The sequence below is a fragment of the Pelodiscus sinensis genome, chromosome 2 (genome assembly GCF_052426305.1).
Source record: "Pelodiscus sinensis isolate ZL-2025 chromosome 2, ASM5242630v1, whole genome shotgun sequence".
Taxonomy (NCBI): domain Eukaryota; kingdom Metazoa; phylum Chordata; order Testudines; family Trionychidae; genus Pelodiscus; species Pelodiscus sinensis.
The window spans coordinates 239,689,927-239,713,387 of record NC_143053.1 but is presented as its reverse complement, the minus strand read 5'-3'; the positions used below and the strand labels follow the sequence as shown (position 1 = coordinate 239,713,387).

Genomic DNA, 23,461 nt, shown 5'->3' with positions numbered 1-23,461 from the left:
AACTATATATTATAAATGTAATGGAAAAATCTGTAAAAACTTTAAATGTTCTGAGATAGACTACACATGTTTAATTTGCACTAAAAACTAGTCAGGGATCATAATGTCTAAAAAAACCAATCTGACATTTAGTCTAGAATTGATTTCATCCCATGGATTTCCAAACACACCTCACATCAACATTACTATGAGGTGAGGGGAGGAGAAAAGGAAAAAATCAAGTGTTACAAGACACAGAATGCATTGATCTATGAAAACCCCTTGCAATTCAGATGGGAGGAGCAGCAAACAAATTCATATTTCACCATGGGTGACTTTATGGCTCCAAATTACAAGATTCATCTGCTAGAGAGAGTGGGGAAAAGTGTTGGAACTTGAGGGAAGGCTATTAATACTAGGGGGAAAAGGCAGAGACTTCTAGAAATAGAGATTAATCCTGTGAGACTGGAGAGGCAGACATGGGTGCTCAGAGGGCAGAAATTCTTTTGGGATCTGAAGAGCGGGTCATTAAAGGATAACTTTGTGCATGCTTCGTGTCCAGAACTGGAACCATAATGACACACAATTTAAGAAGCATTTTTATTAGGCACCTATAATTGCATCATTTTGATAACTACATACATCTATTGAGCCTCGTTATCAAGTTTTTAGTCCTGTGGGGCTTGTGTACATTTCAAAAGCATAAGCACCACAGGGAGCATGGGGCGAGCAGGGGACTCAAGCAGTCCTGTTTCCCCATGTTCCCACTGCAGCTGCTTTAGCCCCACGGGGCTCTTGTACATTTCAAAATCTGAAATGCCATAGTGAGAACAACAGGCCAGCAGGGATTGCTGGAGTACCGCTGGCCCCATGCTCCCCTGCTCCCTCCACTGCCTCTGAGGAGCAAGGAGGGGGAAACAGGAGCTGGTAGTTATATCGACTATATCATTACTCTGAAAACCGCATTTTAACATCCTTACAACAGCCTAGCTTGCTGTGCAATAACAGCCTATGTGAACACTAGAACAGGGTACTAGAGATACCAGACTGCACTACAGGTAGTAAGGTTAAAAATGTACACTGGTACTCTTAAAGTCTTTTTTTTAAAACCTGGACAACAGAGTATTCAACATGCTCCCCCCCCCCCCCATCTAATAAAAAGAACCAAACAAGCTAACTGAGGTAGTGCCTTACAGTGTTGTAGACTGCAAGTCATGCACCAGGACACCAAATTTCAGCCCAAAATTGAAGCCAAGAATACTGAGGCACTCAAAGCCCCCGAAGAGCTTTCAATGGAAGCATTCATGAAAAAGATGTTCGCTGGGACCAGCACCGCTCCTACGTTAATTGTTCCTTATTGAATGCGTGCTATCATTTGCTCATCTTTAACTTAGAATTTTTACGTCAAAGTTCAGAAACTTATTTCAAATCTTTTCACATCAGAGAAACATCACAATAGAAAGCAATGTAAAAGCAATACACTCTCCACAAATGTGAACAAAAAATCAGAAGGTAGTGACAGATACCATTGAACAGTTTAATTAAAAAAAAAAATCAAGAATTCAACAGTGCCTAAATCTTTATTTTTTCATAACCTACATATTTTTCAAATTAGACAAGTTTTACATTTTATGACACAAAAGGAAACTTAAATTACCAATAGTTTACATGTAAGCTTGATTCCAGTCTTAATGGAAGAAGTAGAACAAAAACAAAAACCCTCAAAAAAGCTTCCATATTACACTTCTATGTCATGAATTGGCAGCTGTTAGCGCTCCTTGAAAGTCTTCGATTGTCTGCTGCTATTAGTGTAATAGGTTACAAAGCACATAAAAATCCCTGTCACTAGCTGAAGGAGATAGAGATCAGTATGCACCATTACAGTCAACTGTTTGTGATACACTGCATCACACCCACAAACAAGGGTTTTTCCCATACTAACTGCTCAATCTTCAGACAACAATGCAGCAACAAAAAAGTTCGCCACTTCCCACTGATTTCTAAGTGGCAAATTATGATGTCACGGTGGGGATTGATCTGCAATGAAATTCACATTAAGTCTCAAAAGCAATTTTTGTTTCAAATGCATTCCTGGACCAAGAGTCTCAGATTCTGTATTAACTTGTTTTATATTTTTCAAATGAAATGCACACAATCTTACAAGTTAAAATGTCAATTTTAGTTACTGTATCTCTGAACCTGCTTCTGGAAGGATTTTTTTTCCTTTTAACTTTTTAGAAGCCACATATTAATAGCTATATGAACCTTAGCAACAGTCTGCATGCAACATCCCAACTGTCTACTCTGAAAATCCATTTTGTCACTGCGTGGAAAAATCTCAAAGTAAATGCAGCAAAGGTAAAGGTTTTTTTAATACTATATACAGCTACTTGGCAGATCACTTGCATTTTTTAAAAAAAGCTATAAAACCACATCAGAGCAAGGTTTAAACTCTTGTTGCAACAGACTGTTGCTGGGTAAGCAGTAATTACAGTGTATTGACCTAGTACAAATGGCAGCAGAATACATTAGAACAGCACAACACAATCCGCTGGTCTCAATATATTACCGTATGTCCCAGTTGGCTATTATGATCAGCTGTACACTGTTGCTGTAAGTGACCATTTTTTTATTGTTTGCAGCTGTCCACGTTTACTCTTTCAGCAGGCAAACAACAAATCACACAGCTGGCCTAAACCATATACAAGTCTAGCTGCCATTTTCACTGCCCACTGGGAAAAGGATATTAAAATCCAATGACACAACAGGTTTCTAAATTTTGGTGTTCACTGCTGTCAGAGTCCTATCTCCTCCAACAAAATCCAAAGTGTGCTTTTTAGCCAAAGAACAAACAAATCTTATCTTGTCCATTTTAACCAATTCTGCAGTAAATTTAAAAGGTCACTTCATTACTATCAGATATCTGCAGTATGAAAATTGCTAGCAAATTAATGGCTTTTTTTACAGCCATATTCAAGTTCATTATCCATCTACAGAAGCATCAATACTCTCCTTGGAAGAGGTGGCCAGATAAGCTTCAGGGTATTTTTCTTGGCAATCTGATCCAGGATCCCAATGCATTAAATTGTTACTGGTGTTTTTAAAATTTCAGTTGAACTGCTCGACTTTTTGAGTTTACTCTTTACGTGCTGTTATGGAACAGGTATTGATTAAAAAGCACACTTTCAGGAGAGACTTATGAAAACATTTGAGGGCTTTGAAATAAAACTTTCTTTCCATTTCCCTTTTGCAGTGAAGAGGCAGAGTCAGTTCAGCACACCAGAATAAAATAAAAGAAACAAAAAAACAACAAATTAAAGTAATATTCAAACCACAACATTTAGTTTATCTACATCCAGCTCAACAGCAACATTTATAATATATCAATAATTTTTATCAGATTTTTTTCTTTAGGGTACCTTTTTATATGTTCTGATTATTTACAACTGTACAAGCAAAGCACACACTTCCAAGTGCACATATTTAATACAGTATTGACTATTTGCATTTACAGATTTTTCAACAATCTGAAAAAGATCAACTGTTTAAGATCTTTAAGGTATATTACAAAAACTGCTGCTAGTTCCTGTACTACAGTATGTTTACCCAGTAAGACCAGTGACAATAGATACATACTGTAACTGAGTAATTCTGTAATTAACTCATGCTAACCCTTAAGGGGGTCAGACTTCATTAACTGTAAGCTGTCTTATACAAAAGTTAAGGCAAAGTCATTTTCAAGTTTAAATAAAATTCAAGTCTTTAAATATCGGATGGAAATAATTCTTTAAAAAAATCAGTTGTTTAAACAAACATTTTTGTGGAATAAACTGTACTGTTATGTTCATCAGGAAAGAGGATTATCTGAACTGCCTGCTATTTAAACACGTAAAGAAAAACTTTAGGCATTTTAAAACAAAAATAGTTTATATTCAACTTTATTAGAAGCTTGCTAATTTAGTGCATCTTTGTCCTTCAGAAAGCGCATCACTTCTAAAGTAAATATAAGTGTGAGAAACCTCATCCCAGAGGTAAATAGCAGGGATCTCTTCCTCCACCACAAAACACAAATGCCATTCTTTCAAGAACTGGAAAATTTAAATCCACATGCCAATGCTTGCGGTTACAGGAAGACGTCAACACTAGGCTGACTAAGATATGAACTCTTTCAAAGAGCACTTGGGGATAAGTTAAAAAAGTCTACACTGAGCACAGGGATAACTAAAAAGTACAGTGATGACCCTAGTTAACTCCATCCTGTGAGGGGGAACATCACAAGAACACTATTGTGCTTTCTTGTGATAACATCCATTAGCAGGCTTCACCTCCATATAAGCTCACAGACCTCAATTTTTTTCTTATTCACAATGTGCTTTGTATTTGGAAATCATAGTATTCATTTTATTCTGGACTGAGAAGCTGATTACTTGCTTGCAGTACATCAGAACACAAATATTTTTGAAAACCTCTATGGTGCTCTCTGGAGGACTTTTTTGCACAAGACATCAAAAAAGATTAGTTTTAAAAAATGTTATTATCAACTGTATTAGTTTAACCTAAAAGTGCAAGTTTGTTAGCTGATACTCAGAACAGCAGCCCAATAAAAAAAATCCTCAAGGTCATATTCATACAATTTTGTACACTATACTTTCTTCATGCTCTATACTAACTGCCACTCTCAAGGTTTAGAGATATAGTTACTTGCAGACCAGTTTATTAAAAATTGCAGCAGCACAGTTCTGCTTAATAGTTCAGGAACACTCACTATTGAGCTTGTATTCACAGAGCCACGTGAGGCTTGATAAAAAAATTGATTTTAAGATAACATTTTCCAACTTGAAAATAATCAGACTCAGCATCACCTCCAGTTAAGCACCAACCTGAATATAAGGTTTGATCAATTAAATCCTGGAAAAATAGACTGCTTGCTCAAGAGGGGAAAAATATTTCATAAAAGAAAACACTTGCAGGCATCTTATATGCCTACTAGCACTGCAAGCTCCCTAACCAGCAACTCATTCTCTGTACTTGAGTGGGAACATGGGTTTTAATTAGTGGGAAGTAGAACTCTCTTCAACCCCCTCCCAAGCATTAGTTTCACTGAGGAGATTTTGGGGGGGTGTTCTGTTCTTTATTTAAACGTTTCCCGATGGCTGGAGGGGGCGATCTGCGCCCTGACTGTCTCCGCTGGTCTTTGGGCTGTCCTGGATTTGACTTTGTGGGAGGGGGTTCTCTGTTTTTCTCTATTGTTTCTGTAGGCTTTCTTTCATCTTTCCCACAAACTACAGTGTTTGGCTTCTGTTCTTTCTGGGGCTGTGATGTAGGAGGATCTTTAGTTGTTCTCTGACAAATCTCTGCATAACTAGGTTTTCGTAGTTCCTGTGAAATGAAAGGGAAACACAAAACACCAAAGTTAAAACAGTATCAATCTTCATTTTGACTATGTAGCACAGAAACTATGTGTGATTGTTCCCTGCAGTTGCATGTACTCTTAGCACAGTCTTGCATGTGAAGTTCGTGTAAGTAGCTTTATAGCCAAGACTGGCTGCAACCAAAAGACAAATCTTGGAGTAATAGGCTTGTCTCTGAATAGCGAAGTATGACCTCGCATCTGAACTTGAACAAAGTGGTAAGAACAGCGTTAAAGAATAGTAAGTTTTTAAAGTTCAAAAGATACATTTGCAAATAGTAATACCACCTGCCTTCGGAAAAAATGATTACCTACTTCTCATAACTGTTCAAGATGCATTGCACATGTCTATTCAATGCGAGGAGTGTGCATGCCCATGTGCATGACTCTAGGACATTTTCCCTTAGCAGTACAAACAGGACCAGCTCTTGCACCACCTTAATTCCTTCTTACCGTCAACTTGGACAATGGGGAAGAGGGCAGGTTGTGTAATTGACAAGAACACATCTAAGATCTGTTACAAAAGGTAAGCAACCACTTTTTCTTCATTAAGTGCCTGTTCATGTTAATTCCATGTTAAGTGCCTCACAAGCAGTATCCATGGAGGCGGGCCTGGAGTTTATCATTGTGCTACTTGCAAAGCTGGAATCATCCCAGGCCTGCTGGGTGACTGTAGGGGAACATCAAGGTATGGGCCAGAGAGCAAGTAGTGACTCTAAAAGATAATATGAATTGGTACTGGTTCAAAAAAAGTTGAAGAAGCTTGAACTCTAGTGGAATGGGCAGTCATGACAGTTGGTGGTGACACCACTGCTTGTTCACTAGGAGATCCACTAAGAAGAAACCAGCAGGCCCTTTACACGCTCTACCACTGTGATGACGAGCTGTGTCAACTTACAGAAGGGTTTAACTCTGAGTGTAGAAGTCTAAGGCCTGTCTAAAATTCAAAGAACATAACTGATGCTCCTTGTTAGTTTGTGAGGCTTTAGGAAGATGACCAATAGGAAAATATCCTGCATACAGTGATACTGTGCCACCAACTCTGGTTGCTGGATGGGGGTGTAGCTGGACTTTCTCCTTCTAGAAAACCGATGAAGGGGTGTTCTGACATCAAAACTCTGTTCTTGGAGACCCATTGGTCCAAAGTGATAGTTGCCAGGCAACCTTTCACGAGGAAAAACAGCAGAGAGCAGAATGCCAATAGCTCAAGGAAGGTGTGCGCATGTGTGTGTGTGGGGAGGAGGGAAACGTGAGAGCTGAAAGCAAGCCAGATTCAAGTCCCATAAAGGAACTGGATTGTAGATTTGAGGGAAGAGCTCCTCCAAGCCTTTCAAGAACCTGAGCATGATTTTGTGAGAAGATCCATCTACATTGGCCTGAAGAATGAAAAGCTGAAAAAGCTGCTTAAAGTACTCAGATGAAAGGGCCTGGCTTTAGAGTTCAAGGTGAAGCAAGAACTTGGAAGGGGGAAGGCCAAAGAGCTAAGGCCACTTGGCCAGGTAGAGCACTGATATTTATACAGAGGGAACAATCCTGGTGACTGCAGATCCTGTGTGCTGAAGTTATCAATGTAGGCTCGCAACTCAAATCTGATGCAGTGAATATCAGTGATGGATATTGGGAGTCCGTTCCAACATCCATCAAGTGTCTGTCCACCAAGCCAGGGTTGAGAGGATGTACATGCCATGCACATTTGCAGGGGCCTGTGATGTAGACATGCACGTCAGACTACACAAGTATATGCTGCCATGTTGCCCAGCAGCGTGAGAAATACCCAGGCTGTGAGAGTAGGTGGGCTCTTAAAAAGAATATGGAGATCAGACATGGCTTGGAACTGGGACTTGGATGGCCTGGGACGAAGTGAGCACTACTCCTTTAAACTATTTGGTGAACCAGGGCCAGAGCCGATTTCTTCTCATTTATTAGCAAACCTAGCGCCTGTCAGGTGGCCCACACCACTTAAAAGTTGTGCTGAACCTGGGCTTATAACCTGCCTCCAACAAGTCAGTTGTCGAGGTATAGGTAGATCTGCACCCCTTGCTGCCTCAGGTAAGCAGCCAGTGCCTCCATATACTTTGTGAAGACTCTTGGAGCAGATGAGAATCTGAAAGGCAATGCTGTGATGTTGGCCCATTAAGAACTGAAGGAACCTCATGTGACCACGGAAGCTAAAATCACGGAAATAGGTACCTTTCAGTCAAGGGATATGTGAGATTGGATGAAGGCCAGGGAGACCATATGGAACTTGAACTTCTTCAGGTATTGGCTGACTCAGGTCTAGGATGGCTCTAATGCCACCTATGGCATTTGGGATCAGGAAGTGACAGGAATTAATCCACTATCCCTTCATTTTTTGCATAATTTCCTCTACTGCCCCTATCTGTAGGAGAGTTTCTACCTCCTGAAAAAGGACTCTCTTGTGAGAAGGGTCCCTGAAGTGGGATGAACAGGGCTTGACAATCGGCAGCGAAAACCGCTCGCCAGCCCCGTACTGTGCAAGCACAACACCTGCATTGCGCATGTGCTCGCTGCTGGTGAACGGGGTGCACGACTGAAATCTACTCACCATGGGTGAGTAGATTGGGTAGTTTGTTGAGCCCTGGGGATGAGGTTAACGAGAAAGGCATGGAGAACTGCAGGGTGTGTAACCAGATGTTATTTATGGTGTTAAGCACTCAATATTCTGAGGTAATTTGGGCCCATGCAGAAAGGAATGGGGAAAACCAATCTAAAAATAAAAGGGGGATTGGATCCTGTCAGCCTGGTTTGTTGCCCTTGGGAGCAACTGTGAAATATTTGTTATGAGCCACCTGAGTAGTGAGCAGGGCCACAGAAAATGGGGCAGACTGGCTGAGTAAGTCTGTCTTTCCTCTTTTGGGAGCTTTGTTGAGGCAGACACGAGTATCTGGGTGGTGATGGTGTCTCCTTGAGGTCTCCTTTGAGCTCTATGCACTGAGACACAAGGTGGCCCTTAAATCCTTCAGCCTGAACAGTCCTATGTCTGCTGCAAAATAAGAGGCACTTCCCTCGAAGGGGAGCGCCTGAATGGACATCTGGACCTCCTTCAAGAGCCCTGAGGACTGCAGCCACGAACTGAACCACATGGAGATGGCCAATACCATCAACTGCATTGCTGAATCAGGCACATCTAACACTGCTAAAAGTGAGTCTTCAGCCTTTACACCTTGCCCTCTTGCAAAAATGGCTAAAAACTCTTGCCTTGATTCCTGAGCAGAGTCCTTGAATTTGGCCATTGAGTCCCAAGTATAATCATTGTATTGCTCCACAAATGCTTTCTGACTGGCCATATGTAATTGCAGAATGGCACTAGAATGCACCTTTCTATCAAAAAGGTTGAGTTTTTAGGTGTTGCACTAGATTGCTCATCTGTTGGCAAATAAGACCACCAATGACCCTGGAGTGGGGTGGGAATACATGTACTCGGAACCTTGGGCAGGGTCCCAGTTATTTTTCCCTTTGCCCTTTTAGATCTTGGTGGGAAAGAGGATGGCATTTGTTATAGTGCTTTGACAAGTTTTAAACTATATACAAGGAAACGACCTCAAAGTATCAAGAACAAAGGTAACTGGGGAACTTGTAGGAGCAAGGAGCATTCCAACAACTGTCACTGACAGTATGGAGAAACTGAGAAAGCTAGGGGCTGGTGATGCCCAATAAATTGGCAGATGAGTGCAAGGCTCCAGATGGTGCCAGCAGTCCGATAGATACCTCCACGAGAAACGTTTCCAATCATCATAAATGTGAACACGCATATACGCAACATGGAATCACGTGCTCTAGGAACTTTTCATTTAACCACTTCTCTCCCTTCTTGGATTATCAAGGACAATAGTATGAAAAAAAAGAGTTTGGGGAAAATGTTATCGATTAAAAAAAACAACAACAACCACCACCTGCCAAATCAGGTAACTAAATATGTAGGAGGTCACAATGGTGAGATCATATTAGCACACTGCCCAAAGACGAAAGGATAATCAAATAAAAAGGAAATGTGGATATTTCAATACAGCACCACCGACAAGCCAAAGAGCAATTTAACATTTGAAGCTAACCATAGCATCTGAATTATCGATATACTATTCAACTGTTGACAAGGCTCAAAAGCCATGAACTGATATTTGAAGTTCAAGACAAAATAAGCTTGGGACTGGAACACTATCTCAAGCAATACTGCCTCTACGGGTATGTCTACACTGCAACAAGTTCAAGGTTCAAACTCTGGCTCAAACCTAACCACCACTTCCATATACAGGCAGTCCCCGAGTTACGCGGATCCGACTTATGTCGGATCCGCAGTTACGAACGGGGCCCTTCGTCTCCCTGGTCTCCAGCAGACCAGGGAGAGGAAGCAAAGCGGCGGAACACACGGGCAGCGGACAGGGCTGTCCGCTGCCCACGCGCTCCGCAGCTTGGCTCTGCTTTGCCCCCGTCCCCCCAGTCTGCAGACCGGGGGGGGGGGGGGGGGGGCGCAAAGCAGAGCCAAGCCGCGGAGCGCGCGGTCAGCTGACAGCCAGGACGTGCAGGTTTCAGTCTCCTTGATAAGCCTATTTGAGTCTGAGTGACCTACAAAGACTCCACAAAGGTTTGGTGGGATGATGGTTAGAGGTGGTGGATGTGGTAAGTAACAGAGGAAGAAGACGCAACAGAGAAGGGATGGAGTGGAAACCCAACTACGGGTGTCAATGCTTACAACTGTTATAAATAAAATTACAACAGAACATTTTTTTCCTCCTCCTTCACGATTCAAATTGCACTTACTGGCTCAGAAAGAGTCACTCTACCTAGGACTAACTTCTAATTCTTCAGCGAGCTGAATTTTAATAATTGAAATGCAGCTTACAGTTGCCATTTTTCTGTAAGATATTATACAGCCATATCATTGCAAATTATCAGAAGACAATCGGAGGCAAGTAGAAGGATGTTGGGCTCACAAACGTAAGTGCCAATGGACAAAAACTCTATATTGATAATAAAATACATCCAGTGATATATTTATAAAAAAGGCAGTATTAAGATCACTTACTATGGCAGCGCCATTGACTTGCACCGATTTACATGCAGTAGTGAGCGTGGAAGAAAGTCTTTCCATACTGTGTGTGTCTCTCTGCTGCTTATCGACAACCTTGGAGTCACTGCAAGAACATATCAGAAAGTCAGTCTCATGAAAAGCTATCTTCGTATTTGAAACCTGAGAAGTCAACAAGTGACCAGATTATGAATCTAAGAGTACTTATAAAACTTAGTTTTATATTGCAAGGAGATTACAGCTACATGTGAACTGATCACTCTAAACTACATAACTAGCAGCCTTTTAAAAGTTATTATTTTAAACCCTATCTTTTAAAAAGTATATTACAAATTCTTAAGTATTAAGAGAAATGTGTTCCGTAAGTTAAGTTTGCAGTTGTTTGAAAAGACAGAGGCAAGTATAAGGATGCTGGGCTCACAAATGTAAGTGCCAGACTAGAGCTCAGATTTTCTCTTGACATAATCCTAATTTTTGATGCTCAATTCTCAAAACAGGTTATTCTTTTATTGTATGCACAAAGTACAATTTAATATTTCTTTGGGAGGTAGCCTATGCACGCTTTGGTTCTGTATGTGTGGGTAATGTGAACCCAATGTTCAAACAGACTCAAGATTGGGTTAACCCAAGTCCCAGATCTAGCATCCAAGGACCCCACTGAAGTAGAAGGATCAAGCCACTGTCAAACCAGCAATCACCGTTCAAAACTTATTGCTCTGCAAATGTAGACAGCACTATCGGACTCACAGTCTGGGAATCTGTCAAAAGCAACCCACAATCCAATGGGCCAACTTTCTTGGTTCTCTAGACAGAGAAACTTTATGAACAGTCAAGTTTTCCCACACTGCACTATGAACCTAGGCCCCAGGTTGGCAGCCAAGGTTCAATAATTCCTAACCTGAAGCTGCAAATGCAATGGGTGCTGAAGCCCTAAGTTAAAGCCAATGTGCCAACTCAGTTTCTCCTAATGTGGGGGATACATTGCAGACATACACTGTAAGGTATAGCATTAAGAATACTGAAAGCTTTTATTCAAAACATTTACAGCTATTAATAATCAAGACAAAGCCATTTGATAAACAAGCTAATGCCTTCTGCTTTATGTATAGCTCACATGAGAGTTCAGCAGTCTCTCTGTAATTGGGTGGTAAAATTCCTTTGTAGAAGAAGGGCTATTTTTAATTCCATTATAGCATGTCCAGGTAGGTTAAAATGTTCCCCTACAGATGTGTATTATGAAACAGAATGACAGAGCCAGACAAATATCCAGAAGTCATCTACTGCAACACAGGTCCAACAAGGAACACAGACCACTGGTCATCACCTACAGCCCCAAGCTTAAACCCCTTAGTCAAACTGGAAAGTCTCTGTGACAAAGGCTAAATGGACACAAATCAGTCATCAGGAATGGTAACACAAACCTCTAAGGGAATATTTTAGCTTACCTGGACACTAAATAATGGATTTAAAAATAGCATTTCTTCTACAGAGGAAATTTACCACCCAATTAGAGACATTGCGGACCTTGAATTTATTTATACTGTTGACACTGTCAACCTAGACTTGAATAAAGACATTAACTAGTTAACACTCTAGAAAGTCAATTTCCCCTGCCTTTGACATTAGCAATTTCACATAAAAAACTATGAATGGAACAGATCCAGACTAAATTAGCTTCATTAACATGGTTTCTACAACTGACAGGTAACTGCTTTTGCTGTTGTATACACTTTGGATTCTGTTATTTCCACTCCAACTCATCTGAAGTGGGTTTTACCCATAAAAGCTTGTGATTTGTTGCTCTAAGGTGCCACAGGATTACTAATTTTTAAAGTTACAGACTAACATGACTTCCCCATAGACTTTAACATGAGAAATTGTTACTCCATTCCTTAATTAAGGATTCAATAGCTATTTACGCATAATGTCCCACCTAACCTTCTGAAAATGAAAACTTTTGATGTAGAAAAGAATAATTATAGGCAGGTAACTAAATCCTTACTCAGAAGATTGGGATGGGGAAGGAGACCGTTCAAATGTCCCAGACAGAACAGGAGATGCTGGCAACAATGGCTCTCGAGGAATTCCTGATGGAATAGTGTTTGTACTTGCATCCACATTTATGTTCTAAAAAAATTAAACAGTATATTTAAAGCAGAGGTGTAATGACAGCCCATGTTCTCATAAGTCATTTGGAAGCGAACAAGAACACTACATTACTTGCACGTTAATTTATACCAAACAGTCACAGATCACCAGGCTAATGCTAAAAATTGAAGTTGTACTCATTGGGATCTATACTATCTATGGGGCGGGTGGGGGTGGGGGGAAGAGAGGAGAGAGAACTGCTGCAGTTTGACACACAAGATGGTGTAGCATTTCCCCAACATCCTTTTAAAAAAAAGTGTTTACTCCTGGTCAGATAGAGCCAATGTACATATTAATACCTGGGATCCAACACAGGATCTTTACTGAAGTATCTTCTTGCACTGCTATTTGGAATGCATGCTATTCTTGAGCTCTGCCTCCCAAAAGCCTGATTTTTAGCTAGCAAAGCTTGCTTTAATGTTTCTTACCATGGCACCATGACAACAGGGTCACTTCTTTCAACTTGGTATTTCATATAAGGCTGTAGAACCAAGGGAGGCTTTGTAGCCATTTACTCATGCCTTTTGAGAGCTTTTTCTTGGAAAGTCTCCTACACTTAGGCACTACCAGAATCTTTTGCAGAGGCAAGTTCTAGCTAAGGCCACGTCTCCACTTACAGGAAGATCAATGCTGTGGCAGTTGATCTGGCATTCAAATAGCAGGTCTAGTAAAGACCCGCTAAAATTGAACGCCAACGGTGTCCTCGGTGAACACAAGGGTGAAAAGAAGTTGATGGGAACATTTCTCTTGTTGACTTCTCACTATGGGGCTGCCCCAGAAAAAATGATATAAGGTACATCAACTTGAGCTACATAGTTGTCACAGCTGGAATTGCTCATCTTACATAGATTTTCTCCACCAGTGTAGACCTGGCTTCAGTGTCTATTGGGTTTTTGCACCTTTTAAAGAAAAACTTGTAGGTATCATGGCAATTAGAGGAAAGTTCTTCTCCAAGATCAAAAATAATGTTTTTTCATACCCACATGAAATGAGATTGAGCACTGAATAGGAAGTACACAATAAAAATGTGCACTGCACAAGACTGATCCTTCCTCCTGAACAAGATGTAAAGGATCTAGTCATACTAAAATCCAACAGCTACAAAATTAAAATAGAAACTTTACTCACCACAAACCAGCTCTCCTAACACAATCAATTAAAAATATTAGCTTTGTCTATCAAGCAAGATATAACGGAGACATTGGTTCTGTGACCATTTTGGCGAATCGTAAGAGGAGCAGAGATTGTACAGGGGATTCTTTTTTGTCTCCATCTACCAAACAAAACTGGTTCCATGTTCATGTGTCTAGAATGATATTCTAGTGGGGTCTGTGGACAGGCAATGACAGGGAGGTTTTCTGCATGAGACAGCTATGATTCAGACCACATAAGTACATAGCTCCCTGAATGAAATCAGAGTTTTAAATTTGGGTGTAAACTAAATCATGAGTAGTTGCATATAGCACATATATACTTGATATTTAGACATTAGTTATAGAAGAGTGCCATACTGCACCCAAAATTACATGGGTAAAGGCTTCATTGTGCAAAATACTGAATATTCTGGCCCAAGCCCAGAGCATCACTTAACATGAATAAGCCCTAAAATGTCGTGGTTAAAGATCAGACACACAACGTGGGTGAGGTAATATCTTTTATTGGATCAATTTCTGGTGGAGAGAGAGAAGATTATACATAGCTTTTTGGAAACAGGTTTCCCAAGCTATTCATAGTACTGACGTTAGATAGAGTTGCCTCTGTCTGGCACCAGCACCAACTCCTGCTTCCCCATTCCCTTTCTGCATCTCATATAGAGGCAGCAAGGAGGGGGGAGGAAATGAGAGTAGACGACCACATTAAACAATTAGCCTAGGTTTATCAGTTAATCGTCTAGTCGACCACTTAACATCCTTAATTAATAGAGGATAGTGCATGATGAGCAAAGGACTAATTTCTAGGCTCTGTTTCTGGGGGGGTTTTTTCAGCTCATTTGTGTAAACTGGTTTGAATAAACCTATACATTTGGGGTCTCATCTGTAAAACAAGAATAGTAATAATTGCCTACTTCAGAGAACAATAGTGATGCTTGGAAAAAATGCTAGGAGAACCTGAGATGAAGAGCAGGAATCCCCTCTTTAAACTCTGTTGATCACACCCAAAACACTCTACAGGGTGGAATCAAGCTACTTGGTGAGCCAAATCAATGCGGCCCCATTTATTCTCAAGTGCCAATTCTCAGAGTCAAGCCCTCTTCCAAATATGAGCACTTGCACAATGTAGAAAGCAGAAACAGAAGTTCAGTGCCCAAGGCAAACTCCTCACCCAACATGGCTCTAGATCACATGCTACAAACACTCTGGACTAATCAAGTCAATAGAAGATTAGAGACTTGTTATATGTGAGTAAAGAAGATACAAATCTTTAATTAGAACAGGTAAATTTTTCAAAGACTGAGGGCGAAAACGCAGACACCACAAATTGGTGGAAAAGCTGTGCGACGGCCTGGCACTGTTCTACAAGGGGCAATGCCCCTCATTAGAAAAACCTTAGGGTTTCTTTAACTGACACTGTTAGTGAGATCAATGGACACAGTGTAACTAGGGGCTACCATGACACAGGGCACTTACACCAATTGCGATGAGGATATAGTGGATCAGGGTTAGCATCAAAAGGGTTGTAGTTGGGAGAACCAGTTAAACCAATTCTGTAAGTAGTCTACATCAACCCTACAGCATGGGAGGATCTTGTTATGCTGGTTATGGGAATCAACATACATTGTACCGACAAAGTTGCCTCTAAAGAAACCAAATTAAAACTGATGGGTTGCTCCAACAGACTTCCAAGACCCAGACTCTGATCATAACTATGGGGTTAAATCTGTCCTGGAGAGCACCCTGGCCCACAGATGGTGCAAAAGACAGAGTTCGCAGAAAATGCAATCTATGAGCATTAACTCTGAATTACATCTCTCGCTGCATCCTAAAAGTACAAAATCAACCATGTTATTTTGGTGTATTTTTACATTTTCCAACTGAGATCACACATTAGCTCTTGCATTTAATTAGTTTAGCAACACTTCTTATTCCAACTAACAAACCCTGTGTTTAGAGAGTTTCCGAGCTCTTTCTTATATTTCAGGGAACATTTTGTTTTCCCAATGTACAACTGTTTCCTAGGTGTCATGGGGAGAAAACAACAACAAACAACAAATCCAACTATGAGCAAATTGCAGTGTAAGAATATTTGTCACTTAATGTTATCAAATCAACAAGTGGGAATGCTAAAAAAGTGATCTGTTTTCATCACTAGCAACTAATTAGAAATGGTTACTCTGATGCACCAATACTCCATACCAACTCAGTTACCCTAAAAGGTGGGTGCACTCTTGCCAACCAACTGCTAGGATGAGTGTGGAGATGATAGCAAAGGAGTTACACAGTTTTCCATGACCAACATAAAAGCATGGTTAATTACTTGAATTACGTTTTCACTGCACACACCACTGGATTTGAAACAAGGAGGTATGTGAAGCAGTAAGCTCAAACCACTCACTCTTTCCTTTGACGTTCCTATTATGACACTGGACAATCTGTTTTCAAAGAAATCTTCAGTCTTCAAATTGCCTGCAGCCCCAGGTAAAGGAGGAAAGCTGGACAATCCCAATTCAAAGCTAGGGGATGGAGGCTTTGGAGGTGGCGGAGACTGTGTTTGCCCTCTCTGCAACAAGAGAAGTGAAACACGTTATCAAGTTAGATCAAACTATAGTTAAAGGGAAACTATGATGCTTAGTAGTTTCGTATCAGACCAATAAATAAGAAAGATCAGGGCCTCAAAATGTTATTTACCATCAGATCCCCAAGACTTAGTTCTGCTGACTAAGTGAGAGACATACCCTTATTTACACACACACACTGCTGCTTTAACGATCCTTGAATAATTTATGAATTAGAAGTGTAGGTGTAATTATTCCAGCAATCATGCGGGTACAGAAAGGACAATAAGCAGTCTCAATACAGAGCACCTTTAGGACATTTCTACACTTGCCAAAAAAAATAAAAATGTGGGAACATGTACACTTTGCCCATGACTTTTTGCAATGAAACTAACGTTTCACCATAAAAAGACCACCACCTGCATGAGAGGCATATAGCTCTTCCCAGTGATGTACAAGTGAAGACACATTCTTATTGTATACAGAGCTTTTAGGCGCCACAGGACATAACACAGATGTCCATATCTTCACCCTGCATAGCCCCAGGGAATTCTGAAACTTCCATTTGTCATCTTAGCAAGTGCTCACTTATGTGGCCAGGTGACAATGCATGTTCCAAATAATCCCCTGCTTGCAGCAATGCTCAACTATTGGAACTGGCCAGTGTTTAGGGAGAAGGAACACAGGAAGCTCTCCCATCATCTACTCCTTCCCATGAAAGCTGCACTATAGGATAACTGCCCTCAGGGCATTGCTCTCTTCAGTATGCATGTTTTCTTGTGTAACCATATTTAAGCCTATTCTTCATGGCATGCTAGATATTCAAGTCCTGTTGCCCATATTTCACTTAATTATGATCAAATACTCACTGTAAACTTGTCCTCCCTTTTCTTTCGATACCCATATGAATTTTTCCTAGAAGAAAGAACATACAATTAACATCAGAACTTTGCATAGATGGGATACAGAAATAATCTATTTCTGAGTTATTACTGCCATCCTCATCCTATACGCTTATTATAGAAGTCATTATTTTAGAGACAAAAGTGACAAGGAGTCCTGTGGCACCTTATAGACTAACAAAGACCCACTTCGTCAGATGCATGTATTTTAGAGACAGCAACTAATAAGGATTATACTACAACAAAGGCACAAAGTTTACACAAAACAAATGTTCACTTTAAAAAACTTCCCCTGTGCAAAGTACAGCTATCTAAAATTATCAGGAAATCTCAGACACCCAAAACCATTCAATAAACATGGGCCAAATAATTTTGACTTCATATTTAGGAAGTGAGTTAGCACTGGCTGAAACTTAAAAACATAGTTTATCTGCAGAAGTATTAGGCCCATAGATTCTGCCTGATGGGAGGAACAGCAGCTCAGGGCTGAGCAGAGCTACCTGTGGCCCCTCCCTTTTGAGCTGTGGCAGGTAAGCACTCTCATCCTCTGACCCCCTCTTGCCCAAGCCCCCCACTTCTGCCTGCTCCTATACCCTCCTGCCCAGATGCCGAACCCACACCCTCAGCCCACTCCTACAGCTCACCTCTCAGAACCTGAACTCCAACCCAAACAACCCCCCCTCCCCCACAATGAATATCCCTCATTTTTGGCCCCATCCCAAAACCTAGGGGAGCCCCACAAAATCTAACAACTCCAGGGCCCCAGAAGAGTTAATCCAGCCCTCAACTGATTTTTCTGTGGGTCAGTAGCTCCCAGCCCAAAAAAGGTTCCTCATCCTTGACATAAAACACTAGTTAATTCTTTCACTTACAACTCTACATGATAATATATGTACTTATTCACAACTTAAGCTTTTTTTTTTTTTAAACCAAAAGCAATATGTAGACAGAAGAACTATATCTGGACAATATCAAGTCATTCAATATAGGAGTTTAAGTTCCCATTTTTATTTACTGAAAAGGCAAGGTAAATTTGACTTGACTTCAACTTTCTGAAAAAAAACCCCATGTTATAATTCAACTATTTATTGATAAGAGTGATAAGGTAATATTGAGGCAGAAGGAAGTTAAGACACAATCCTGAAAGTGTGATTATAAAATGGCAGCCAGGTGTTATGCTTGTATCTCAATTAGGGATGTAGAAAGTATGAAAATAATTGTATAACTGATAAAAATTCTATTGATTACACAGTTAACCACGGTTACCAGTTTACATTCCTAATCTCAATATCTTCCATATCAATTGTGCTTAATTTGTAAATTAAAAATTGCTTCACTAATACCCAACACTGTAAACATCACCTGTGAACTGAAGTGTAAGTTAGGAATGTTACATTTAATCAACTAATCGACTAGTCACTGGAATTTCTATCAACTAGTTGTTATACGGGGAAGGTAACTCCGCTGTGGATCTGCCTTTTAAATATATTAAGAACCAGTAGGCTCTTAATACATTTTAAAAGCTGAAGCGCAGCAGAGGGAACCCGGTGCAAGCTGGGACAGCTGATTCCCCACTCTTGCTGGGTCCCTCCTGCTGTGTACCAGCCTTTTAAAATATATTAAGAGCCTGACAGACAGCTCTTCATACATTTAAAAAGAAGCACAGAGTTTTGGAACTGGGTGGGAGCCAGAAATCAGCTGATTTCTGGCTTGCGCCCTGTCTTCACTACCCTCTCCCCCCGGCTCCTGTAGAGATTGTGCTTAGGGCAACCACCTTTTAAGGTAGAGGCAACTAGCAATGGGGAGGGGAGGAGGAGAACAAGGACTAGTTGAGGGACTATTCAACCAATCACTTACGCCCCTAGTGTAATCTTGGCATTTTCTTTACAACACAATAGATCCCACTGTCTAGAATGTGTCCTTGGTTATTCTTATGCAATTACATTTTTCTTTACATTACATAAGTACAAATGAAATCATGATTTAGCCCAGCCACTGAAAGCTCGTTAATTGTATTAGGGGTTAGTCTAAAAGTGTAGGTAATTCACCTGTGAGTGGGATTCTAACCAAGCTGAGTGCTAAATTTGAACACAACAAGCAAGATTAGTTGATATTGCTATTTTCAAATAGTCATGAAAACCAATGAACTGGGCCTCCATTAAATATTTCCAGGAGACAATTCTATAAACCGTACAACTCTACAGTTTTAGAAAACAGATGAGTTTAGTACAAGTAAAAAGTGAACACGAAAGCTCTGTAAAAAGACGAAGAGGTTAGTACTTCAACCTTTTACAGTAACAAGAGGTTCTCTCTATTTAACAAAGTCTTGTTTAATTAACTGAAAATATTTAGAGTAAATGCCTCAGTGTCTTAGTTATATTGAAAAGAGAACTACAATTAAATTTTGCTGTACTTGTTTTTTAAAAATCACTCCTGTTTCTGAACATCTTTACTCCTATGTACACAAATACTCAGAAGCAGACCACAGCTTAGGGTATTTGTATGGACAGCTGTTAAACACTCACCTGCCTCTTCCTAAGCCAGGGGAAGAGTCAATATTTGTCTGTTCCATTCGCCCAGTTCCTATCTCTCTCTTGGTATAACTTGTAGTTGTATTTTGCATTCGTGTCCTGTTTTGTCCCGGCTGCCTCGTCTGTGGACTCCGGACACCATTAATTAAACGATCAGCAGAAAAGTTAAATATTGTAGGACTGTCTAGAAGCCCAGGTCCCCTTTCTGCATTGGGTATGGTGTGCCGTAGGTGTGATTTGGTAGGATTCCTATAAATCAGAAATACATTGCATTTAAAAATCATTCTGTGAATTACTTTGAACTTTGTTGTATACTTATATAATCCTTAGACATGTATTTGTAGATTACATGTAAAGTACTTTTAGCACAATTAAACCTTGGAACTTCTATTTTAATGTAGTGCTTGACAAACTATTCTAAACTTTAAATATGTAACATATTTCAAACAGTGCAATTGCAGCCCAAGACTTCAGCTTAGGGAACACTGTATTTAGAATGCCTTTCTTGAAGTGACCACCCATCCAGAAAAACAATTTTAGTCATCTGCATTACAGAAAGATACATTTTTAGTGGAAACTTGACAGTTCAGAGCTATAATGAAGCAGTGCAGTCAATTACTTTTAATATTGTTGTGTCTCTAGATTGATATATCTAAGTGTAGTCTGGCCATAATTTATCTTACACCAGTTTAAAACAGTGTGCACTTTGAAAGTTAAAGCGGTCTTTGCTATTAAGAATAGAATAACTTGCGCAACTCCTGGAATATTTAAAAAAATTAAATACATTTTTATTTGATCAAACTTGCCTGCTTCGGGGAGGATACTGTCTGAGTGAAGCCAATGGAGAAGCAGCAGGCTTGAAGGTTGGCGATGTAAACCCATTGATAAATCCAGTATTGTGAAATGGCGTTACCTAAATAACAACAACATTGGGTGGACATACACTTGCAGATTACATACTATATGACCAAACTGAATGTTTATCATAAGAGTGGGAAATTAAATACTTGTTTATACGAAAGATCTTGATTCTCCATACGTTTATCGAATAGTGACTATGGTATTATTTATAGCAAGTTAAGTTTGGAGGTTATTTTGCTTTATTTTAGAGCAGGGCCTCCAATGGGGGAAGGAAGATATGGAGCAAAGAGGAATAAGGTGCAGCTTCCCAGAGATTTAAAAGAGCCCAGGGCTCCAGGTACTTTAAATTGACACTGTAGCCCTGTGCAGCACTGTCCTAGCAGCAGTGAGGGATGGCTGCCCTAGTCCTACCCCTTCCAAGGAGCCAAGAGGCGAGCCAGCCCTCACCCCATAATGCCCTGGGCCCAATTAAGTCTATCACCAACTTGTTTAGAGATCTAGTCCTCTTCGCTTGCTCTGAATGTCGATATAGTTATTTTTGAAACTATATCTCATGTCATTTTATACAAGATGAAATTCCAAAAAGAATCTTCATTTTTCATTTAGTTTTAAGGTTGACAACTCTTTTGGCCAGTGCATGACAAAACTCACTTAAGAGGAATTTTATAAACAGCCATTACACATACTTAAAAGATGACAACTAAACTCAGCAGTAAAAAATTATTTGTAATTCTGATCAAATTTTCTTACGTAGCATAAGATATGTTTTGTATTTCACAGCATCAAGAAGAGAGCTTTACCGTCTAGTAAAACAGTGCCCCTGTCCCAAAGCATTTACAATGTCAAGAGTGCACAAGATGGCGACAACACTGAGCTGAGATGGAAGAAAACCTACAGCAACAGGCTTAGGTTACTAATTCATGCTTTCAGAGGATTAGGTATTTCACTCTTACTGGTTTGGATTCAAAGATAATTCAAGCAAGATTAAGGTGTTAGCCTCATGGGAATAGTACATTTTAGGCAAGGCTAGATGCATAGTGGACAGGGCAGGAAGAGGGTTCCAGGAATGAAGAACCACACAGAAGTATGAGGCGCTAAAGGACAATATGAAGTCATTCAGCTTGGGAAGACAGGTAGCAGAGTATAGAAAGGCAGCAGAAAGCAACATGGATATTATGCCCCAAACAATATTCCCATTTTGCATTTCTAGTATCTTGTACCTCCATTACATAATACACAATAGATGCTCACTATGCCATGGTGGGCAATAGTTTTCACTAGTGTGCCATGCCACACATTTGCTAAATTGTTATGGGCTAGCTCTGGGCTCCCAGACGGGGCAGTACCTCAGGCTAGGTTGAGCTAAAGAGAGGCAGGATGTGTGACTGGATAAGTTTGACACACATACCCTGTACTGCCTCTGGGACAGGAAAAGCTCTCCAGCTCAGTTGTCTTTCCCCTGCCCTGTTCTGCAGACATGGTATGTGAGAGGAAGTATGCACAAGCTGGCTGCTGGAGAAGCCTTAGAAATAGTGGACTGCATTTTAAGACAGGCACCCAGTCACTCAGCTCCATACTTCAGACAGGAACACTGCACAGATGGGATACAGGGCAGGAGACACCCTGACTTTAGCACTCCCCTCCTTCACAGCTAGCAGGAGGGTACTGGGAGCAGCTCAGCTATAGGATGGACAATATGGGGGAGGTACAGCAGAACCCAAGCTGCCAGCTGTGAAATATGTATGCTCTGCTAATCAGCTGGGTGGGCTGGATGTGGCCTGTGGACTTATTTTGCCCACCCCTGCATTACCTTATATTATCACCAAAAAAATTAACCACACTTTCCAATACTCATCTTGAAGTGTCAAAAAGGAGAATACTCATGTGTCATACTTTTGATATTTCAAGGTAAAAACTGTTCTTTGAGATATTTTGCTCATGTCCATTCCAATACATGTGTGCGTAACATGCATGTTTATGGGAAAACTTTTCCCTAGCAGTACTCATCTAACTATCTGTGGCAATAACTTGTGGCGTCATATATATCCCTGCTGACCTGACTTGGGCATGCTTACTTGGGGGACCATAGCAGGTGCGTTTGCACCCTTTTGGTCATAATTTACAAAAAAGCACGCCCAGAGAAATTCCTGTGTGCACGACTGCTTTAGCATGCTACAACACAACCCACAATTGAATGCAGTAACAGTAAAACCAGAGTCTGAATTAATACTTGCATCAGTAAGATGAGCTGAGATTTAACTTCTAAAAAGCTATGAAAAAAAGAAAACTACATAAATCAGTGTTTCTTAAATTGTGCGCTGTGGAGAACAACAGGGTTCAAAATGGTCACCTATTCTCTCCTCCCCACCCCCATTACCCCCCGTCCCCCCTTTTTTTTTTGCCCAATAAAAAAAATCCTTGGTGTTCCTCATTAAAAAAAATTGTTTGGTGTTCCTTGGTCTTAAAAAGTTTAAGAAACACTGACATAAATGCTTACAAGTACAGGTTGAAGCTAGAGACTTTAAGAGGGTAATTGACCAGAGTATCAACTACTCTCGCCCCTCCCCCTCACTGCCTCAGGGGCAGCAAAGAACGGGGGGGCGGGGGGGGAGGAGGTGGAGAACAGAAGCTCATTTCCCCCAGCACTGTCTCTGTTATGCCACCTACCCCCACCTCTATCAGAGACAGCAGGGGGGAATAGAGGGTGCTGCTGTGAAGCAGCCTCTGCTGGCAGTGGGCTGAGGCTTGCCGTGGGCAGAGGCTGCTCTGGTAGCAGCCCATCTGTGGAGGTCACAGTGGGGAGATGGGTTGCCCCGTAGACTGGGGCTGCCACTGCCAAGCAGCTCCTGTTTGCAGTGGTCCAGGCTGGCT

General features: G+C 40.7%; 1 protein-coding gene across 2 annotated transcripts in view; it reads right to left on the bottom strand.

Annotated features, from left to right (window-relative positions):
- Window positions 1-1,540: 1,540 nt before the first annotated feature.
- Window positions 1,541-23,461, bottom strand: part of LARP4B (La ribonucleoprotein 4B) — a 111,429-nt gene continuing 89,508 nt past the window's right edge. For both annotated transcript variants that reach the window (XM_075922717.2, XM_075922716.2), the window contains 7 exons: window positions 20,536-20,642; window positions 19,724-19,978; window positions 17,166-17,211; window positions 16,137-16,301; window positions 12,439-12,563; window positions 10,434-10,542; window positions 1,541-5,358 (listed from right to left, as the gene is read on the bottom strand). In XM_075922717.2, coding sequence (XP_075778832.2) covers window positions 5,077-5,358; window positions 10,434-10,542; window positions 12,439-12,563; window positions 16,137-16,301; window positions 17,166-17,211; window positions 19,724-19,978; window positions 20,536-20,642 — 1,089 coding nt within the window. In that variant the 3' untranslated portion in view covers window positions 1,541-5,076. The remainder of the gene's footprint in view (window positions 5,359-10,433; window positions 10,543-12,438; window positions 12,564-16,136; window positions 16,302-17,165; window positions 17,212-19,723; window positions 19,979-20,535; window positions 20,643-23,461) is intronic.